Below are 23,635 nucleotides of genomic sequence, written 5' to 3'. Positions count from 1 at the left end.
CCCTCTCAAGGGGAGGGAATCACAAAAGGGAACATTTGGCCTGGACCTTGAAGGATGAATAGGAGTTCACCAGGCTGATAAGGATGAGAAGTGAGCTTCCAGGCAGAGAAATTAGTTTGAGCATGAGACCTTGCCTGAAAACACTTGGGGTATTGGAGAATGGCCAGAGCTCTGCTGACCAGCCCTTCAGAGGCAGAGATAAAAGAGGGGGAGATGGGGATAGAAAAGGCTGAAGACGTAGTGTGAAAGGCAGGTCGAGGTGAGTATGCCTGGGTTGTGAACGGCAGATGGAGCAGGCCGGATACCCTACAGGAGGAGGGGCAGAGGGGAACGGGGCTCTGCTCCATACAGAGGAAGAGCTGCTGACAGAGGAGTTTACACAGGTGAAGGTCTTGGTGGGAAGCTTGTGGCTGAGGGAAAGGGCGTGTGGAGGGAGGGGCCAGAGGAGCAGGATGGCCAGGATGGGTGCTCTGTGGAGTGGAGAGGCCTGTGGGTGGGGTGTGGCTGCAGTAGCTCCAGGCCTACCCTCTGCCCAGGAGGCTGCTAGGTGCTAGGAATGGGTGCGGCCCGTGGTCCGCAGTCTCCTTCAGGATGCTGCTTGGAAAGCAAGTGTTGCTACATGCAAAGGGCAGGAGACTGGTCTGGGGACTATGGCGTTGGTGCCTCTGACAGAGAGGAGGGTCCTGGGCCCAGAGGCTGGCGTCCAGGCCCGCGTCCGCGTGCAAGTAACCAAGAATAGGCCCCTTGGGACCTGCACAGCCTATCCTGGATTACTTGAACGAGGCCACGGCCTTCGCCAGGGCCTTGGTCCTCCTCTGGGCACCTGTGGCTTCATTCCCTCAGGAGAATGAGTTTTTGATCCCAGCTCTGGAGTGTCTACCACCAGGTGAATCAGTCTGGAGGGCTGGGGGAGCTGGGCAGCTTCTTTGAGAATGGGCTGGCCACAGCAAGTCAGGTCCTGAGGGCCATGCTCACAGTCATGAGGAATGAAGAGATTCATTTCTCTCCTAATTTCTGTCATGCCAGTGGACAGCTTCTCCTTCATCCCATTATCTTGTCACACGAGCCAAGATAATAAACGCGGAAGCCTTAACTGCTTCTCAGATGCGGAGTTAATTCTGTGGATGCTTCGGCAAATGTTAAATGCCCAAGTGCCTGACATTCTGGCTCCCCGATGGCTTTCCAAAGCATGAAGTGTGGAAACACCAGGGACAGGCTGCTGGCAGGACCTCCTGGCAGTGGGGGAGGGGGGGACTTGAGTACCCGGCAAAGAGCCCTGTGTCAGGAACAGGAGACTGGAGCTCTCATTTCAACTCGTCCTATTGTATGACCTTGATCCAACCCTCTCCCTGGCTGAGCCTCACTTCCCCCATGTAGACAGTGAGGTAGCTGGACCCGTTGACTCCCAAGGCCCCACCAGCTCTGACACCCTGCATTCAAGGGCCAAAGAGACTACCGACATCTCCAAGGAAAGACCCTTGACCCTGTTATGGCTCAAGCACCAAGGGTGAGTTTTCCTCCTGGGATATAAACATACCAGGCCACAGGCTCTCCCTTTAGATCTTGGGGTTGACAAAGAAGATGACTGGGGCATTTCTGTGGAAAACCTACAATATCTTCCCATAGTGTTTCCAATATTTCATAAGTGAAACTATTCCTAGAGGAGCTTCATGCAATAAAAAGGAATATAAGGGGAAAAAAAATATCGGAACAAAGATGCATGCCAACTGACTAGGGCATCTTTATTCAAAGCTTCCTGCTGATCCAAAAATGCACACCCTTCCTCCTTTCCCTTTTGGGTTGGGCTTTCCTAAACATTCACAGAACACGATGCAGGAGTGACAAGGTCAGTCTGGAGTGGCTGGCAATCTTTGACAGTCTTTGCTGAGAATCTACTGTAAAGTCAGTGACTTGTGACATTTCCCTGTTGCCTGCTAGGAGAGTAGCTAAAGCAATTACATAGCGAAGTTAATTAGACCATCAAGCTAGGCCAGTGGGGGATATGGAAACTTCTAAAAGTCTGCATCAAATCAAAGAACTATTTGAACCTGCAACCACATCTAATATTTACAAATAGATTACAGCTTCCCTTATAAACGAAGCATAAAATTCATCCAAGTGAAAAAAAAAAAAGGCAGAAAATCACTGAATTTTTAATAAAGTCTGCCTCCTCCTGATTCAGGAACAAAATGATTACTGAAAGGGGAATTTAGAAATACAGTTCATAGAAAATGTAATTACTAAAAAAAATGCTAACTGAAACTCAGATTTAGCTTTGATTTCTTACCTGATGTATAGTTCCATCAATTTCAACAGGAACAATAAAATCAGCATTACTAATAGGCTGGAGAAAGAAGAAACTATAATTAATATGTCTGAAAGAACAAAATAAAACTGGAAACTTTAGCACCAAAAAAGCTTGCCTGGACTAATGTTTTTATTATGGGACAAAACAGTTCAGGGGGACACTGGAGCATGCTTCGGTTCCTCAAAATAAACATAAGCAGGAAAGAATATTATTTTCTGTTCTGAATATTGTTACATTTTCAGCATCTTTATTACCTGCCTGGCCCCAACCACAAAGAGTGCTGCACCTGGCTTGGAAACAGGGCTCCTCCAACTCTTGGCTCTTGCCTAGAGTGGCAGGAACCACTGCTGGCCACCAGGGGGAGGAGGCAAGGGCCTGACAGCCCTAGAGGACAGTGCTTGTTTAGGTGCTATGGCGTGTCAGACTCTGTGGTTGTAGGCTCCTCTGTCCATGGATTCCCCAGGGAAGAATACTGGAGTGGGTTGCCATTTCCTTCTTTAGGGGATCTTCTCGACTCAGGGATAGAACCTGCATCTCCTGCATTGCAGGCAGATCCTTTACCACGGAGCCATCTGGTAAGTTGCACAAATACAGACATGCTCAACACATGGGCCCAAAGTGGGGCCACTGGATATATGGGGTGAGGTCAGAGGCCACAGACCACGACCTTGGGTAGGCTCTTTATTCTCTGGACCTTGGTTTCTCCTGTCTTCCACAGTTAGAGCAATGGGTCTGATGAGTGCCCATGGCTCCATCCAGCCCTGAGCATCAGTGATTTCCAGCCTTGCCTGGCCGTCTCCTGCCCTGGAGGTGGAGGGGTGGAGTGGGTGGGAGAGCCACCACACCTTAGACTGTTCTGCACTGTGTGATACAATACCTAGCACACTCACAAACATCTGCATATTTAAAGTAACCCCACACTTAGTGACACTTAAAACTCAAATGTGATTCTTCAGCAGTCACTATATTCTCAACGACGGACTTGCATACAGTTCTAAATGGAATTCCACAAATCAAGTGGAAATGAACAGGCCCAAGAGAATCATGAGATCACAAACCCTTGGGATAAGGAAGAGAGGAATAGAAGGAGGGAGACTGGGTGTGATGGTCCCTGGGCAGGGGCAGGGGGTAGAGAGTCTCTGGTGAGAATCTGAACTAAAGTCTGCCTTTAAGTCCATTACTGTACCCACACATTGTTCTTTAAGATATACACTGAAAAACTGTGGAAAATACTGGGTCACAGAACCAGTACTAAGCATTCAGTAGAGCACTTGAGCCTTAAGCTTACAGTTTCTTCACTGCTTTGGTTGGAAGGTCAAGGATGAGCTTGGTATTTTATAATTTCACAACTAAAATACAGAATGAGCCGAGAAAACAAAAAGCTGAAGGAAGAAGTTCTCGTAAGGTCTATTCCACAAAGTGTATATAACAAGGGGGACCAAGCCAGGGCTGTGAACATGTGTCTCTGGGTCTGTGTGCTCTATAGTTTCAAGGAGAGAAGTTCTTAGCTTTCAGATTCTCAAAGGGCTTTGGGATGCCCAGAACCTTAAAAATCATACAATATTCTGCTTGAAGATGCAGGCAGCTCAGGGAGGGAAGAAATGAAGACATGTTATTCACATCACCTGTGTATCAATGCCCTCTGAGCAGGCCCTGGAGACACCAGGGCCTCCCAAGGCTCCCTCTCTGGAGCCACGAGCCCTCAGTAACCTTGGGCAGTCTGGCTGGTGATGCCCATGCTCCCAGAGCTGCTTGCAAGGAAGCTGGCTATGCTGTGATGACAATTGACCCTTGCCCTAAAGGCCTTTGCTCCTCAGGGACGTGAGAAAGTCCTGAGCATCCTGCCCACAGGGGAGGAAAAGTTTCCAATGCAGTTCACAGTTGAGTTGGGATATAAGGTCACTGAATCCCTGGGATCAGTCCTGGGAAGGCCCATGTGAGGCTGTGGAATGAGTGGTACCCATATGCTCCAGTGGTCAGCCAGGCCATTTCTCACTGCCAGGAGGGTGTGTGGCCCCTCCTCCACACTCCCAAGGACTCCAGGACAACTGCCTGGCCCTGACCTGTCAAGGAGGATTCTGTTTAGTGAGAAGCAGGTCCAAAGAGGTATGTTTCTGGCAGAAAGGTCTGCAGGAAAATTTGATAGCTCTCTCCCACTTCCCATACAGCCATCAAGGAGTGACTGGCTGGTGTCAGACACACCCTTCATCTCAGGTGGTGCTTTCAGGTCTTCCAGCAAAGTCAGCAGGGTCATGGGCTGGTGGTAGACAAAGGAAAATGGTCTAACTGGCCACAAACAGGAGGGCAGTTCCATTACCAGAAACATCCCAAGGAAAACAGGACCAGGACCCCATACGCTTTCTGCTTCTCCCCCAACACACCAATCCCCTATTCCCAAACTTTTTCATCATTTGCTTATTTCAAACAACTTTAAAAATTGGAAAAATGATTAATTAACTCATTTCTTAGGAGTACAGCCATTGCTGTTCCTCCCTGGAGGCCCAAGCTTCCCAGGTGGCACAGTAGTAAAGAATCTGCCTGCAATGCAGGAGGCCTAAGAGACAGTGGTTCGATCCCTGGGTCAGGAAGATCCCCTGGAGGAGGAAATGGCAACCCACTCCAGTATTCTTGCCTGGAGAATTCCACGGACAGAAGAGTCTGGAGGGCTACAGTTTCTGTGGCTGCAAAGAGACATGACTGAGCACATACACACATACATGGAGGCCCTTGGGTAGTTTGTAATTTTGGCTGCTATTCTGGTGGGGAGATGGAGAGGGAGGCGTGAGGGAGGTGACGGAAGTCAGACTGTGATGCTCACGCTGAGCGTAGCCCTGGCCTTCAGGAGGGAGGGCATGCAGGTGGATACACACTTAGCCATGAAGCTAAGGAAAAACTCCAGCAAACTCTTGTCATGAAAACCATTAAGATAAATGACTGAATCTGTTCAGATGCCGTAACTCTGAAAGTCTTCTTCAGAGCTGGGCATCTTCCAAAATTGGTCTGGGAAAATTTCCAGGATAGTCAGTTGCTTGCTAGTTTTCAACTGTGTCTCTCCTTGTCCTTCCCCATATAACCTGTAGCTCGTACAGTGCTCAGTTACTTAGACAAACACACAGCAGTGTCCTGGGGCACTGACTGCCTTGTGCCACCTGGAAAGTATTTCTGCAGGGGGCAGAGTGCTGGAAAACTTAAACTGCATAAGAATGTGGTCTCAGGGATATTGGCAGGCCAGTGGATTTTTTTCCTCCCAAACTAATTATGTTAATATTCAACTACTTGAGTTAATGTTCACCTGAGTTAATAACCAACTGTTACTGGGATTTTATGAACAGTGAAGTCATATGCCAACAAACCACAAGCTTTCATCTTCTTAGTTTTCCATTTTCCAATACAATTGTAGCCAAATCACAAAGATCACTGATCGTTTTTTATGTTGATTTACCTTAAATGAACTGTGCACCAATGTTTCATCTAAATCGATGACCACACATTTCTTTCCATAGTCAAGCACCGTTACCTCTGGAAGGAGGTATTTAGCTGGTGGCTAAAGTGGGGGGAAAAAAATCAATATTATTACCTTTATATAAAAGATCAACCAATTCCCTTATTATTGTGTTACACTATGACAGTGAGGTTAGAAATGAAACCAAACATTTAAATGTCTGGTTAGGTGCATCATGGAATTTTATTAAAAACAATAGGAAGAAGTAGCTTACAACTGAAGTTTTACCAAACAAATACTGTGCCACTGTCTGAACAGCTATGATGAGGCCCTGGGCTTTGGAACCAGACAAAGTTTGGCTGGAATATCCGCTCTCTTTCATCAGCTCTGTTTCTTGGCTCTGAGTTGGGAGAATAATACTTACCATAAAAGGTCGTTATCAGCTATAATTGAAGTAAAACATCCAGCATTCTGCCTGGCACATGTGTGGTAGCTATTGCTATTATTAAAATGGACAATATGAAAATGAATGTTCAATTATAACAGCTATTCTAACCATGCACCCCATGTTCTGGGGTCATATTTCATTTTAAACTCACTATGGTATGTAAGTATATTTTAGAGCTATACTGGACCATAGTATTTTTTTAAGTGACTGAAATTCTGAAAAACCTTTAAGAGGAATTATAGAACCACCAGCAAAATGCAATCCAAAGTGAAAACTGAAAGTCGCTCAGTTGTGTCCACCTCTTTGTGAGCCCACCCATGGCCTATACAATCCATGGAACTCTCCAGGCCAGAATACTGGAGTGGGTAGCCATTCCCTTCTCCAGGGGATCTTCCCAACCCAGGGATCAAACCCAGGTCTCCCGCATTGTAGGCAGATTCTTTACCAGCTGAGCCATCAGGGAAGCCCAGCAATCCAAAGTGACCTCCAGTAATAGGAAACAGAACTAAGACTGGCCCACATACAGTGCCCTGTGCTGTGCGTGCCCCACTGTGGTACAATACTGGGTGAAGGTAACGTTCCATCCCTTTAGTCTGTCCCTGGCAGTCACACTTGAATTCACATGCTGTGTGTTAACTAGAAAACCCACTGATATGTCTTTGTAGTAGCTGACAATCTTACGATAAAGAGGTCATAAGAGTTAAGAAAATGCTGGATATCTTCAGCCAATCTCAATTTTTGACTTAGAGTATTTATTTCTTGGGCCTTGCTTCATTTTAGAAACAATTTTAAGCATTTCAGTTTACTCTGTGGCATATTCACTACCCAATATTAACTAGCTAATTTTCTGTCCTGGAGGAAGGTCAAACTCTGTTCTGGAGTTAATGCAAAACAAAACAAGAAAATCTCTATCTGCCCCAAGCCACTGAAGAATGGACAAATTAGCTTATCAAATAAAACAAGAAGAAAAAAAAGTAATCTAGAAGTATTTCCTTCCAAATGGCTCTTTCTTTCTTTCTCACTTTTTGGTTCAAGTTGAACATTAGTCAAGGAATTTGTTTTAATTTTGGACTTCAGCTGGTTCAATAGTGAATGTAACACAGGCGGTCAACAGGTTAGGTAAATTTGCAAATGCAGTGATTATCTTGGCTGGAGGGCTTGTGGGGTTGAGCAGGATGAGCCCTGTGTGGAGACAGGAGCATTTCTAATGCCAGGGGCTCTCTCTAGTGAGTGTGTGTGCTTCATTCTCTCCAACTTCACCCAGGAGAAAAGGCCCTTATGGCCTCCCAACTCCCTTGGCGCTAACGAATGCTCACAGGCAGAATCCTTGACGGCGTGGCTCTGGGAAAGACGTGTCTTAGACCCTGGGTGTGGGATGCAGGGTCATGGAAAGGACTCTGCCCTTCATTTCAAATCAGCAAGTGACTTTTATATTTTAAAAAATGAAAATAAACTATGGGAATTTCTTGGAAGTCCAGTGGTTAAGACTCAGTGCTTTCACTGCTGGGGCCTGGGTTCAATCCCTGGTCGGGGAACTAAGACCCTGTATGTTGTGTGGCATGGTCAAAAACAAACAAATAAAAACCCTGCAAAACTTGCAAGAGGTTCTGTATCAAAAAGAGATTTAAAAGGTATGGTGTAATGAGCCCAATAAATGAACGTAATATAGAGAACTGGGGTTATTTCTGTTGTGTGGACCATAGCAGAAAATATACTTGCAACGAAAATAAAAATTTTTTTTAAATTTTCTATTTCATAATTATGTAATAAAAACACATTCTGATTGTAAAGAATATAGACATATAAAACACAAGTATTCCCTCTTCCATATTCCCCATTCCTTTCCCCAGGTGTCCCCCTTCTTAGTTTGGTGTGTATCTGCCTAGACCTTTTTCTATGCATTTATAGACTAAAACAACATTTTAACTTTATGTAATTGCCAGCCTGGAAAATAAAGATCTAGAACTTCTACCCCGAGCATATCTGAAAACATCAAAGATCTGCCAAAAGTGGCTCAGTTATTTTCCAAGCTCAAGAATAAAAATTACTTTCTTTGCAGATTTAACCCACACTTTACAAGCATTCTTTGAGTTACCAGTAAGGAAGAAGCCTCCCCATATTATTTTAAGAGAGAAAAGAGTGAGTGGGGTGAGAGGCATAATAAGCAAGCTATTGATTTATCATTTGTGCTGCAGAGAACAAGGCCAGGCTGGGGCCATGCACTGTGCGGGGCGGGTGAGGGGTGGAGTTTCGTTAATCCTCAGCCTGGTTCCTCAATGCACGCAGCTTCCCATAAAGCTCGGCTTTAGATTAATGCCAATTCTTCAGACCGTGGGTGAGAATTCTCCTGGACAGCTGCTGTGTCCTTGGAACAGGCAAGGACACTAGATAACTGCAAGAGTGTTTTGTGACTTCAGTGACCTGCTCAGGTGATGCTTGAATCATTAACTACAAAATGTCCTGAGGCAAATTTTCTCTCAGGCCATCATAAAGCTGAAGAATAGGAGAAACACCAAGTATATAAAAAAGGAGCTTTTTCTGAACACGATGATTTGTTCCAAAGCATGGGTGGGCATGGCCAGGGGGTGGGAATAGGGGCAAGAAATCATGGGGGGTGAGGCAGGGGCTAGGTCTGGGGAGGGCACTCACACCAGTGATCTTCCTGGGAGTGGAAGTGCAAGTCCTGTCTTGGTCATGAACTGGCAGCAGGAATAGTTGATCTAAGGTACTCACCCCATAGCACACTCTCACAAACCTTACAAAGGCAGTGCCTCTTCTTGGGACACGGATGGTGGTCTGTGCATTTGAGGTTTCAGGCGCTGAGTCTGCACACTGTCCCCTACCATCCCCACGCCTCCAAGCTAAGGGCAGAGTCTCAGGGCTGTGGGCAAAGGGGACTCGACACCACCTCTAATGAGAGGAGCTGCTCTGCTTATATGCTTTTCACAAGGTTTGCTGATTATTAAAAGCTTATTAAGCCAACAGCACAGAAACTTAACTGTTAGAAAACAACTTTCTCCTCTTCTCTTTCAACATTTTTATGGCTCAGCTGCACTGTCTCGCTGGTGCGGTTGGTCTGTTATTTCAGCAAGAGCGTGGAACTATGGGGTCAGGTCTACACTGGGGCCAAAGCATTGAGTGCTCACGTTCAGCCTTACCACCAAACTTTACTGTTTCCCAAACTGTTCCTCTGCTTTTTTCCTTACGCTTCGGTACCTGACCTTTACCGGGCAGACCATGAGGCTTCTGATTAGATGTACAGAGGGCCTCAAATCCCAGCTCCCAATTGGGAGTCAAATGTTACTAAGCGGCACGTTGAAAACCAAGTCCAGACAGAGATATCACTTCCAGTAGGTGTACAAAAGATGGGTTACTCAGGACATAATGCTGGGACAACTGACTTGCCATTTGGAAAAGCAAATAAAGCTGGACCTGGGTTACGTGGAAAAGCAAACAAGGGTGAATTTCGACTTCACACCTTACATCAACATAATCCAGGTGGATCAAAGATTTAAGTGTGATAATGAAATTGTTAAAATACTAGGAGAAGATGTGGGTCACAGTCATAGAGTGGGGAGATCTTTCTAAGCATGATGTAAAGTTCAGAAGCCATAAAAGTTTTCCCTATACAAAATTAAACTTCTTTGTGGCCAAAATGATTGTGGACAAGGCCGAAAGATATATCATAAATTTAGGGGAGAGTGCTAATTTCCTTGAAATTTGAAAAGATAACAGTATAAATGAATAGAGAAGGAGAAATACACATGTACAATAAACTTGTGAAAAGATGTTCATATTCATTCAGGAAGAAATACCAATTAAAGCAATAAATCAATACCATTCTTTACTTTCAGATCAGCAAAGATTAAAGTATTTCCTAACTACCATTTTTGATAAGGGAATGGACTCTTGGTGGGAATTTAAATTAGGTTTTTAGAGGATAATTTGCCTTTAATCTACCAAAAATATACAGTATACCCTTTGACCTAGTATTTACACAACTAGGAACTGATCACCTAGATACTATCATTCAGGTGCACAAACACACAAGCACAAGAATATTTATTTTTAAGAGCACAGAAGTGGAAACCAAGTAAATGCCATCAACTACATGTAAAACAATGAGGCAGCTTGCTACGGACTAATATCTGGAAAGATATTCAAGGTATCCTGCTAAAAGTGAAAACAATTTGTAATACTCTTGCTTGTTTAAAGATGCTTGTGTTGATTTAGAAAGTTTTTGGTATACAAAAAATACTAGTATACTAGTTTCTAATATACAACAAATACTAGAAGGGTATTCTAAGGAGTGAGATCAAGTTGGGGGATTTTCTTTTCTATTTTAATCTTTCAGTATTTTTTTTAAACCATGACTTTGAATAATGAAAAAATATGAATGAGGGCTTCCCTGGGGGCTCAGTGGTAAAGAATCTGTTTGCCAACGCAGGAGACACGGGTTTGATGCCTGATCTGGGATGACCCCACACGCTGTGGAGCAACTAAGCCTGTCTACCACAACTACTGAGCCTGTGTTCCAGCGCCCGTGCTCTGAAACAAGAGAAGCCACAGCAATGAGAAGCCGGCACACTGAAAATAGAGAGCAGCATTGCTTGCTGCAAGTAGAGAGAAGTCTGCACAAATAAATAAAAATTAAAAAGCATGAACGAAAAACTGAATAATGAAAAAATGAGCTGAGTAAAAAACAAAAACAAAATCAAAAGATCCAACCTGCACATATAAACTACAGCATGTGAATAACAAAAGGAGGACTTGTGAGGTGAGCAGCAGTAATGGGCCTCCAGCTGGACCTCCTCTGGGCACCTACAGGCTCAGGGGCACCTTTGTCTTCATGGGCTGGACAAAGCTTTTATAGGGTATGAGGACTTGGTTTGGAGGCTCAGTACAAACCTGGACTTCTGATCCTGTGGAGCAGTGCTCCAAGCTCTCAGGGGCTCTCAGTACTAACCACTGCCCTTTCTGGACCACAGGGCAGTGTTACTGTTTATGGAACCTGCAACTTTGACAGGTAGGTGCAGATTTTGCAGGGGACCCCAAGGCTCGAATCCTTTGGCAAAGCTGGCCTCCAGCTGGGCTTGGGTTCAGTCTTGCCTGCTAAACAGCCAGCGGAGGTCACATGGTATCCATCAGTGGACCTGCTTTTCTGGAGGTGATCATTCAAAGATGTGAGTTACTTTGGGTAGGCTTTGTTTTCCTGAAAAGTATTTCAGATGCTTAAAGCCTGACCCAGTGTCTCACATGTAGGGAAGGTCTGCAGTTTACTGAGCTAAATTACAAAAGACGTCTTTTCCCTCTTGGCTATTTTATTCTGGGATTCTAGAAAGAGATTTGTGGAGAAAGGGTCATTTGTCTCAGTAGAGTGTTTGCCCTGACAAATACGTTGATTCAACACTTAACTTTATAGATAGCTGTGAATTAACTCTGGAAAAAAACCAGAGCTCTCAGAGTACCAGAGGTAAGGGGAGAGATGCCACCTGTTGTCATCTGTTGAATGTAGACATGCTTGCAGGAAAAATACTCAAAACTACTTTGTTATAAAGATTAAAAAGAGACCCCGGTAGCAATTCCACTGGGTACCCTACTCAAACACTGGATTAGAAGTTGTGCTGATTGATCCATCTTTTTGATCCAAGTCAGTTCCCAACAAAGCCTAAACCCTAGGCACGCTGGCAAATTCAAAATCACTCCACAAACTCATGCAAGTTGCAAATCAATGCAGAGTTAAAGTTCAGGGAAAAAATTCACAAGTGATATCCACTACCAAATTTGGAGTCAACCTGTTACTTTGCCAACAAAGGTCCATCTAGTCAAGGCTATGGTTTTTCCAGTGGTCATGTATGGATGTGAGAGTTGGACTGTGAAGAAAGCTGAGCACCAAAGAATTGATGCTTATGAACTGTGGTGTTGGAGAAGACTCTTGAGAGTCCCTTGGACTGCAAGGACATCCAACCAGTCCATCCTAAAGGAGATCAATCCTGAGTGTTCTTTGGAACGAATGATGCTAAAGCTGAAACTCCAGTACTTTGGCCACCTCATGCAAAGAGTTAACTCATTGGAAAAGACTCTGATGCTGGGAGGGATTGGGGGCAGGAGGAAAAGGGGACAACAGAGGATGAGATGGCTGGATGGCATCACTGACTCGATGGACGTGAGTTTGAGTGAACTCCGGGAGTTGGTGATGGACAGGGAGGCCTGGTGTGCTGCGATTCATGGGGTCGCAAAGAGTCGGACACGACTGAGCGACTGACTGACTGACTGAACTAATGAAATCCATCGTTTCTTTCAATTTAAGATCAGTGTCTCTTGGATGCTCCCAGAAAATAACGTTAAAAAGCCCAAGGAAAGACAGATGAACAGACTTCAAGCAGACAATCTGAATCAGAATCTTTATGGATTAGAATACCAATTTCAGGCCATCTGAAAAAAAAAAACAAAAAACAAAAAACCTAAGTCCTTCTCTAAGGACACAGACTGTTTGAAAGATCTTGTTTGATACAGGCATCTCAACTGCAGGTTTCTTTTGGGAGTTGATCATTGACCAACGATCAATGCTTCCTGCTGGCTGGCCTCAGGCTACCTGGCTCCGCTGGAAGAGCAGAAGGAAGAGGAGAAGCGGTGGGGACAGCCTGTGCTGGGCTCAGACTCTGGTCAGTCTCCCGAACTCCAGGACAGAAGTTGGTGGCTCAAGGGGATGCCCAGCTGCGGCAGAGCTGCAGTACAGCCAGCCTGGGAGAGTCAGGGCGGAAGCAGGGAATGGGGCGGGGGTGGTCCTGCAAGGTCTGTGAATACGATTGGGCTGATTTTTCTGATGGAGCCATAGCCAAGCTACTGACACTTGAACAATCAGAAATGGCCTGCTCCTCTGGGAGGGGCGTCTTGGGAACCTGGTACCACTGAGACAGAACCTGTTGCAAAGAACCTCTTTGGGACCAAAGTATGGTCTCCCAGACTATGGGGTGGGGGCGGGGAGAAGGAAGTGCTGCCTTAAACTTATTCAGGAGGCCCTTCTCAGAGAGAAAGGTCCAAGTTTCGTTAATAGATGCTGGTTGCCTTGCTGTTCTTGAGAAAGTTTTCAGAACTTCCTGCTAACAGTTTAAAATGTAGCTTCATTCCCCCGCCACCGGCCCCCTAAACACAACAGAGTTCTTTATACCATGATTAAAAAGCTCAATATAAGCCAAATATTTTAAAAAGTCTTTTATATTAGTAGGCCCAAAGCTACAAGATTCTATGAGTGTTTAAATAAACTTGGATAAATATACATACGCTTGGTATGGGAATGATCTGCCTCTGGTCACCCTAAGGAGAAAGAAAAAACAAAATCATTGTCAGATTTAAAGAGAAATAGATCATATTCTCAAAAGAAACTTCAAAGCACTCTTTAGTACTGCAGCCATATGACCTCCTGTTCTCTGTACCTTGGTGGGATTTAATGAGCAGGAGGAACCCAAGAATAGTCTTCAGTTACTGGGCTCCCCTCTGCCTCCCAGCCACTCCTTCCCCTGACAAACCAGGCCAGGTTCCTGAGGCTCATAAATCATCCTGTTTATTTAAATAGCGCCTCCTTTACTCCCAGGAATTTAATCCTTAATTGAAAAGGAGAAAGGAAAACCCATACTTTACTTTGATCCATGAATCTCTCTAACAACTCGCTTGTTGCTTCTTGTAAGTTTTTCTCCAAAGACTAAAGCCTCAAGTCAATATGATACGCAGGGAAATGGAGTCAGTTTAACCAGATTCTGAGGATCCCCTGGCCACTTCTGGCCCTCTTCTAGGCGAGGACTGGGCAAACGGGACAGGCAAGGTGCAAGGAATACCCTCCAAGGACACAGGCAAAGGACAGCTTTCCCATGAAAGGGAACAGAACCTGTATTGGTGGGGAATGTTCAGAAAATTCAAGTCCCAAGAAAAGGCCTCAACCATTCCTTATCCCCAGAATGCCAGTCACTCCAAACTTGGTCCATGGAAACACTTCATGTTAACATCATTGAGAAAAGCTAATAAAAAAGCAAATTTATCTCCACTGAGAATTTCCAGTTTCTGTGTTTCTTCTTCTTTTTCAGCTGATGGATGGGAGGCAATGGGTCACAGCATCACGGTCCCTGATAAGGAGATGCATGGTTCGCGGTCTTCCACGTGGAAGGATTTGTGAAAGTGTATCCTTCTTTATTCAGGGGGGTCACTGGGGACAGGGGTCTCATGAGAAGAAGTCAAACCTGACTGACACAGAGGCTGATCTCTGCTGATTTCTGATCTCTGCTCCAAGAACCATTTAGCAACTTCTAGATTATCTCCAGCCCCTCGTCATCACCTCTGCAGTGTGACAGTTGCTCTTGTTTCCTCCTGACATACTCTTGACGGCTGTTTCCTTCCTCAGGACACTGGGGGCTTGTCTTAAGGATTCATTCACAACTGCCTCTGTCATCATTAAAGGCAGAGGTGTGCTATTCTCCAAGATAACAGCGCAATCAAATAAAATCTCCGTTTTCAAGAACTTATGCAGAGAAGTGCATTTCAGAAGCTTTTAAATACTATGGTTCCTAACATCTGGAGATTGGTGGGACAGATTTTAACCAGAGGCTCACAAGCCCACTGGGTCACTGTGGACCCTCTCAGCCCCGCAGTACTGACACTCGGGGCCCGTGGACTCTGCTGCGGGGGCTGCCCTGTGCTCTGCAGGGTGCTCAGCAATATCCCTGGCTTCCAGGCACTAGATGCCAGTAGAAACCCTGGACGTCAACAGAAATGTCTCTGAGCGCATGTGTGTGTGTGTTCAGTCTTGAAGTTGCGTCCGACGCTTTGTGATCACATGGATGGTCGCCCACAAGGCTCCTGTGTCCATGGGGATTCTCCAGGCAAGAATACTGGAGTGGGTTGCCATTTCCTCCTCCTGGGGATCTTCCTGACTCAGGGATCGAACCTGCTATCTCCTATACTGGCAGGTGGATTCTTTACCACTGACTCCCCAGGGAAGCCCCACAATGTCACCAGACAGTGTCCAATGTTTACTAGGGGAAACAGTCGTCTCCAGTTGAGAACCAAAGTGCTAGCGGGGAGATGGCAAACAGCCCCCAAACACAAGTGCATCTTTAGACTAAGTGAACGCTCAGTGAGGTGAGAGGTAACACCACTAAATGGTTACTTTGGAAGGGCTTGAGGAAACACAGACCACAACCAAAGCTGCTACCTTAGGCAGGCATCTGAGCTTGAAAATGACCCCAGAGGTTTACGTGTGTGTGTGAACACGGGGCGTGCATGGATGAATAAGCATCTAGCAATGGCATTCACTCTGCCTCACTCTCAGTAGTCCTCCATGTCTCTGCCACTGGAGTCTTCAGAGTGCCAACTCCTCCTCGCCTCTGGCAAGGGCTGCACACACTTCCATACTTTCATTTTGGGGCAACTGGTCTTCAGTCCAGGCTGTAACTGGGACAGTCGCAATGGCTGTCACACCAGGCCACTGCTCAGAAGCTTTTCTCTAGGACATAGTGAATACACACGATGCATGGAATCATTCTGTCCACATCGTTCTCTCCTCCTCCAGCGGGCTGAGTTCAAAGAGGCGGAGAGGGCCTGGGAGGCAGTGGTAGAGACAGGCCTGCAACTGGCTTCCACATCTACTGAGCCTGGGTTTTACGTTCCAGTGTCCTGATTAAGCAAGTGCAAAGGGCAGAGTTGCCCCGCTTTGACATGGGCTCTTTGTACAGGGTCTGGTCTCACACACTGAAGGGTCACGGATTATGCAAATGATGCACTATTCAGGGTTAATGCTTTAAAAAGCCACTCTGACAAGTGTTAACCGAAGGACATTTCCATGAACGAACACTAGGTCCAGGTAGTCCAGCTCTGCTGCAGGAGATGCCTTTAAAGACCTTTATTCTCTGGTAGATACAGCTAAGGGTTCCAGGAGACCTTCCAGGAGGAAGGTTCTTCAACACCACCTTCTCAAGCCGTTCATCTAGGCAGGTATTCATTAAACCAAGCTTTTACTGTGACAGCAGTGACTCCTCTCTACAAAATGACTGCACCCGTGAGGGAGCTATTGACCTGCATTTGATTTTTCCAGCTTGACTCATTTCCCAAAGTTCAGGCTTTGGACTCTAACATGTCTTCTTCAGCGTTTAACTAGTTCTTTGTCAGTAGAAGTGGCTGGGACTGTCTCTCCACACATGAACTGATCTTTGTCATAAATCACTTTCACAAGGAGAGAGCAGCTAGGGCACGTTGCCACGTCTTCCCTGTTCTTCAAACCTCCCTTGATGATGCAGAAATCACCCCCACATGAGCAGGAGCAGAAACACATCCCGGAGTCCTTGTCATATTGAAGTCCTCAATCTCCACCTTGTCATGAAACACGGCCATTGTCACTGGGCCAGCAGAGGTCTGTCACTTCTGCGACCTGACCCAGGCCGGGGCAGGTCCAACCTCAAGGGCGCTGGCCCAGTTTGGGTAATTCTCCTTTTTTTGTCAATCCTCTACAGGCCTAGGATACAAACTATGTTCCCTTCATTCATAGGGACTCTCTACTGCAATGATTTTCAAACTGTAAAAGTTGATAGTTTAAGGAAAGTACACTGAGGGGAGATATCAGAATACAGGGCTGTGACAGGGTTTACAGGCAAATTTCATTATACAAATGCTACGGACGTATTTTTCCACATCAACTGAGGGTAAGGTTTAATATCTCTTAAGGCAAGTTATCTTTCATTATATTTTTCCAAAAATTTCTCAGCTGTTCTTAGATACCTTTTCTTCTATGTCAATTTTAAGTCTTCCTATTCAGAAACACAGCACATTTCTCAATAAATAAGAGCTACCATACCAAAAGCTTTTAGTGAACTCTCATTTTTTTGTAGTATTTTGGGTTTTCAATGCAAATAATCACACCATCTGCAAATAAAATTGGCTTCCTATCTTTTCCATATTTATATCAATCATTTCATTTTTTTTATCTTATTACATATATTAGCCAGAACTGCCAATGATTTCCCTATGTTGTTGGCTGTTTATTTTTAGAAGTCAGCTTTTTATGATGCTCAAATGATATTCTACTGTGTATCTGGCTGTACTGTTGATTGGTATGTAAAGGTTTATGGCTACTATATACGTCATGTATTAGATGCTGTAACATAAAATGTCCCTCTTTCTCTTGTTTAATGCTTTTGGCCTTGAATTCTGTTTGTCTGATTTTAACATTGTCACTTTTGCTTTCTATTTATTTGATTTGCTTTTTACACTTTGCCCATCTCTTTATTTTCTACCTTTTTTTTTGGTATTACTGTATGTTGGATGCTGGGTCAGAAACTAGTAGCCACCTGCTGTCAGTCATTAGCACTGTTTACCAAATAATTCCAGCTCTCTTTCTGGGCACATGGTAGGATTATACTTTCATGCTCTTTGAAGTTAAGTATAATCATGGGAATAGCTTTGGCCAATAAAAAGTAAGCTGAAATGAGTCTTGTTACCTCCGAGTGAAAACTTTAAGAGACAGTGTGATTTAAATATTCCTTTTTTTCCCTGACGTGACATGAGATTACTATTGTTATCCCTGCTTCCTTTTGGCTTATACTTCTGTAATTTTTTTTTTTTTTACTCATTCTCTTACCTTGAACTGTTCTGAATCATTTGGTTTTGAATATGATGTCTGTTAGACAGCATGTGGGTACAACTTGTTTTTACCTATTGTGATGATCTGACATAAAATTTTTTATTTGATATGTATAAAAGAATATATAACAAATGTTTATGACTAAACAAGGTAGTTAAATCCACTTATATTTATTATCTGCTTTTTTCTAAGTTTCTGTTTCTCCTCTGGACTTTCCATTTCTTTGTCTGTTCCTGGTTCTTTAACTCTCTATTTCATACATTCAACCTCCCACAACAGAATGTGATAAAAATGTGAAGTGACTCTTCTAACTCGCTTCAAATATGTTTTTTCGTTGTGAAATGGGAATGACTGACATATCCTGTAACAAAATGATGAACTTTTTTGGCAATTTCAAATCTTTAAGTTAATGGCTGTACACATACTGTCAGAGAGTCTTCCTAAGGATGTTCATCAAGGATGGGACAGAGAGCCCACGGCGGCAGTCGAGCATTTGTACTGACCTTCTGGAGCCCACCGTTCTCCTCCACCAGCGGCGGAAGCACACCGGGGCTGCTGCCTGGCGGGGCATCCACATTGTAATCACGGAAGCAGCAGAAGAAGGAGCTGAGGATGCTGCGGCTCCTCTGCTTCTTCAGACTAACGTTGCACTGAGAGGCTGCGAAGAGAAACAGGGCCCAGTGTGGTCAACTGTAATTCGATGATACCCAAGACCAAGTCATGACCGGAAGACGAAAGGTACCAGGACGTCCCTCTGAGAGACTGCTGTGTGACTCCTAGAGGGCCGGATGGCTGATGAAGTCCAGTCCTGCTGGCTGGACAGAATTCCCCTGACCTTGGCCCAGTGGGGGCTGTGTGCTCATTAGCCAACCCATCCCCGGGGTCAGGTGCCAGCTGCATTCCTGAGCCCAGCAGATAAAGTCCTTCAACCCCGCACAAGCTCTACTTCAAAACACAGATCCTTGCAGGTACAAATCAGACCTGGCCCTCACTGAGAAGCAGTTCTCTTTGAAGTGTGAAGAAAGACTCACTTGGAAAGTGGGTTCCCGGATGCTCCCTGCTCACCACAGACATAAGACTAACTTCATGGGTAAAAAAATAAGATGTGCGAGGGCACAAAGCAGCCCTCTTCTTAAATTCTGCCACTTGTCAAGGAGCCGATAAGAGCCTGGACTTAGAGAGCCTAGGGGCGGACGCTTCCATCACACTTAAAACAGAAACTGCAGGAGAGATGGGACAGAACACGAAGGTTGGCCAGGACAGAGCCCATCTTCATGAGACCCAGGGCAACACTGTGCCACCCACTCAGTCCCTGGTCTGCAATGGACTGAGGCTCCAGAGGGAGGGATGGGTCCTTTGTGTTATCTAGGGCTCACAAGACAAGCTGCCACAAGTCAGAAATAAAAGGCAAAAATTAGTGCTGATGAGAAACACGCCTCCGGGGGGGACGCTGACAACTTGGAGGTGCAGGAGCGTTTTGCCTGGGAATGCAGTCCCACCACATGCCGCGTCTGGGTGGGTCAGCAGCGCTGCACACGGGCTACCGGCACAGGGCCCATGCTGGGGGCTGGCGGGAAAATCACCACCACGGGGAACTGCTCAGAACGCGTGCTATTGTGACTGGGTGTCCATCTCTCCCACAAAGGGATTCTGGCATGATTCCTCTTTGTACACCCGAGGGATTTGTATAGTACCCACCCTCTCAAGAGATCACAAAATCTTTGCTGGAAGTCTACAGGCTCCCTTCTACCAGCACTAAAACCAAATGCATTCAGGTGGAAATTCTGAAAAAGGACAGAAAGGCTGTTTTGCCAGCAGCTCGACAGACAGACCTGGATGGTTTCTAGCCAGGGGTTGGGCAAATGACCTAGGAAGTGTGAACTTAAGATCCTCAGTGGGAATTCCCTGGTGGTCCAGGGGTCAGGACTTGGGAGCTTTCATTGTGGGCACCTGGGCTCAATCCCTGGTCCAGGAACTAAGATTCTGCAAGCCACAAGGTGTGGCTGGAAAAAAAAAAAAAAGATTTTCATTCACTCAAGATGAACTTGAGAACCATGAATCTTCGGAAAAGCTGTCTGTTTTTTTTTTCTTATGAACCCTTAGGTATATGTCAAAGGGCATCCATTTTCTCATTTCAGGCTCCACACGCCTGGCCCGACTAGACCAGGCCACGAGGACCACCAGGCACAGAGACCTCCTGCACAGCAGTGGTGGCAGCCACCGTGACCACTATTCCCCAGGGCTGGCCCTCTGGGCGGAGCACTTCACGATTCTCATCTCAAACCACCCTCCCAGCCACCCAAGGAGACAGGTGATTGCTTCTACCTCATTGCCGAGAAAATGCAGCTAGGAAGTGCTTGTGCCAGGACTCAAACACAAGTGGGCCTGTCTCCAGAGCACGTGCTTTCCCCATGCACCACGCCGAAGACAATCCTGAAACAGCTCGGGTCAGATTAAGACGGAGGGAACATGCCAAATGGGGAGAAAAGCATGGCCATAAACTCATATTTAATATAAATGATTGCTTAAGCTGTTCTGCTGTTACTATGGGTGTTTTAGTTTTTATGGCTCAAATAACTTAGTCAGAGGGAGAAAAAACTGTCTCCTCTCTGGTTGATAGTACATTTCTCTACAAGTAAACAAGCTGTTTGTTCATGACTTGCAGACAATGAGCTGTTAACACCCAGGCCGGGCAGTAAATAGCTCTGCAAAACCCACTTTCCTGGGTCCTGTTTTCATCAACAGATCACATAAATCTTCCCCATAACTAACAAACTAACATATATATTAAAAAAATTCCTGACTCTGGAGATCATGAGCTACTTATAACTTCTACCATATGATTACTTGCCTGTTTGGCAGCCACAAACAGGGCTGCAGGGTTACTATTTGCTCGGGTCACTTGGCAAACCATTGCCCCCAGTGGGGAAATGGCAGCTCACTCTGCTCCCTGATCGGTATAGGAAGAGGTGAAGCAGCTCAACTGGTCTCACGTCCAGGGCTGTGGGAGGGTCCGGGCATCTTCCTGCTAAATAAGGTCAACATCAGGGCCTGCAGGAACCACCTGGAAGCTGGGGGTTCTGAATCGTCTAATCACTCTTGGGCTGGGCTGGGCCTCTCAAAAGCAGGCTAGCAGGGGAAATGGATGGATTTCCTGAGGACCAGTATAAGCCTCACCCCGCCTGCGACCCTCGCTTCCCTGAAAAGGTCAAGGTAGGGCTGGGTGGGTCTCCTGACCCTGCTGCCTTCCACCCCAGTGGCCACCTCTCCACTGGCTACAATCCAGAGGCCCTTGATTTACTCATAAGCCTATGCTAAAAGGGTTTCACAGTTGATGTATGAAATCAAAATCTATGTTGCCATGGAAAAATGTTTATAACATTAGGTCAAAAAAGCGAGATAACTGTATATCTGACTTGATCATAATTGTGCAAAACAAACGAAAAGAGATTACAATAGAGAAACGCCTGGCAAAATATATATATCAATGTTAATGCAAATTGTCAGATATGAGTATTTACATCTCTTCCTTCTGTATTTTCTAAATGCTTGGTGGTCATTATATTTTACTCTAACAATGCAGAAAGAAAATCGTCTTGTTAAGCTTTCTTTCAGCAACTTTGTAAAGCTCAGGAGAAACCACATCCTACTCCTAAGCTTAACCCTTTAGACTTATTCCTCTGCTTTCCATTCTGTGAGGTTTGAAGTGAAAAGCAGGAGAGGGCAACACTGTAAGCCCTGCAGGAGGCAAATGGCCTGGCTGTGGTGGCCCACGCTCACCCCCAGATGGCAAGATTGCCAGCATGGAACACACCTACCAAACTAGACCAGATGAGGCCCGTGTGAAAAGAAGGTGCCAAGTCCGTGGTCTGCCCCAGCAGAGTGCTTTCCACTGGCTTTCTCACCTGGCAGCCCACCTGGCCTCTCACCGTCCCTGGACACACAGGCGGCCCTGCTCCTTCTCTTTGCTTAGTCTTGACTCAGCCTCTCACCACCTGTCTTCACTCACCCCTTTGAATGTCCCTACTGATAACACGAGCGGTCTCATGGTGGCCCAGGGGGCCAGAAGATGGTCTATATCAGAATTGTTAACAGTAAGATATTAAAAAAAGACAGTTTAATACACACACCTCCTGGTTACACTGAGTTTAAGAATATTTTGGAGGAGTAAAGGGATAGGAACTTCAAACATCAGTCTCAAACATTTCATAAAGATACCCATGTTTTATCAGATTTAGGAGGCAAACATCATCAAAAAATCATTCCAAAGCTTTCTGTTGCTTTCCCCTGGATCATCTTCCTGCTCCTCTCCATGCCCACATGTGCACCTGACTTCTGGTTTCTCTAAGGCAGACTCTTCATCACACTCACAGCCTACCTCCCGCTCCTCCTCTCCGCATTCCCCACTTCTGGAACATCCCTGTTCTTCAGGGGCTGGTTCAAAGCCCACCTCTTGGAAGAAGCCCGTTCCAGTGGAAGGGGTTTATTCCTCTGCCACTGAGCTCCCCAATAAACATGTGTATGTCTAGGCTACATCTTCAGCCCATTCCTCTCTCCCAATTTCCAGGCCACTTTATCCACCTGCCCACCAGACAGATGTCGTCTCTGGATGCCTCCTAGGAATCCCTCACCCAGCAGGTCCCCTCTTCAGCTGGAGCACCAATCTCCTGGTATAAACATCTATGCTTCTCCCTCTCATTAAGTCACTGGTTTTGATATTCTTGGCAGCTCTTAAGCCTGTCCGCAACAATGCCCTGGCTCTGTCATATCCCAGCTGAGGCCCTCAGCTTCTGTCTCTGGACCACTACGACAGCTGTGAAGCTTGTTTCACCGCTGCCGATTCTGAGTCCCCTAATAACTACTGACAGGACCCACCGAGATGTAGCCCGAAAAGCGAGGCGATGGTTTGGTGGTCCTAAGTGTGGCCTCTGCAGTCAGCTTCCCAGGTACTGCCTCGACCAGCAAATGTATGTATGGGACCCAAGTTATATGACTTAGGCTTATTGTGAGAGTTAAATGACTTCTTACCAAGCACTCGGAATGATGCCCATCACACGGTAAGCGCTTCATAAATGTTAGCTCTTATCATTACCATGAGTCTCCTAAAGGCTTTTGCTTCATACAGGAGTGGGGGTTCTGCAGGTAAACCTTGGATCACAGGCTGGATCCCGTGGGTACACGTTTGTTCCCTGGCACCTGACAATTAGGAGGCCCAACTTACTATGACAGATCTTGGTCACTTACACCGTAATTTAGAAATGCAAAACTAGAAAAATCTCAGAAGTGAGTTTACTCAACTGGAGAGGCAGAGATGAGAAAAGAAAAAGGAAGAAAAGGAGGGGTGAGGTGTCCAGATGAATGCTGCTGGGGGCTGTTCACCTGCTTCCCTTAGGAAAAGAACAGTGCTTTCAAGACGAGGTGACGGAGCATCCACTGGCTCAGCTCTCCTCTGCTGGGCTCTGTGCCTGCCCGTCTGCTTTTCACCCGGGAGCTCCTTGCCCCTCACTGTGCATCAAAAGGAGCACCCTCCCAGGTGAGGAGGCCAACAGACCCAACAAGTCTCTCCTGCAGGCTCCCCTCCTGGGCCATTCTGTCCTGCCATCTCCCTCAGGCCCTAGGCGTGCAGGTCCGTCAGAAGGACTGCCCCGCTTCCTCCCTTAGTTCTGCTAAGGAAGATGTGCTCATGGTTGCTCCCAGCAGCTGTCCTTCTCTCCATACAGGTGTATGGCCCCTGAAAATGGACTCCCATAGGGTAGGACTGGGAGATCCCTGGCAGGGCCAGATGCGGTGATCCTAAGATGTCTCCATTTC

General features: G+C 45.9%; 1 protein-coding gene and 1 pseudogene across 1 annotated transcript in view; both read right to left on the bottom strand.

The window, feature by feature from the left end:
* CTDSPL (CTD small phosphatase like) overlaps window positions 1-23,635 on the bottom strand; it is a 124,934-nt gene that overhangs the window by 9,553 nt on the left and 91,746 nt on the right. The window contains exons 2-5 of the mRNA XM_055557364.1: window positions 18,328-18,482; window positions 13,483-13,515; window positions 5,751-5,852; window positions 2,288-2,344 (exon numbers count right to left, since the gene is read on the bottom strand). Of these exons, the coding sequence (XP_055413339.1) occupies window positions 2,288-2,344; window positions 5,751-5,852; window positions 13,483-13,515; window positions 18,328-18,482 (347 nt within the window). The remainder of the gene's footprint in view (window positions 1-2,287; window positions 2,345-5,750; window positions 5,853-13,482; window positions 13,516-18,327; window positions 18,483-23,635) is intronic.
* LOC129634900 (diphthamide biosynthesis protein 3-like) lies at window positions 15,936-16,676 on the bottom strand (annotated as a pseudogene).

This window comes from Bubalus kerabau, chromosome 20 (genome assembly GCF_029407905.1).
Source record: "Bubalus kerabau isolate K-KA32 ecotype Philippines breed swamp buffalo chromosome 20, PCC_UOA_SB_1v2, whole genome shotgun sequence".
Lineage (NCBI taxonomy): Eukaryota > Metazoa > Chordata > Mammalia > Artiodactyla > Bovidae > Bubalus > Bubalus kerabau.
Note: the sequence above shows the minus strand (reverse complement) of the source record. Positions and strands in the feature narration are given on the sequence as shown.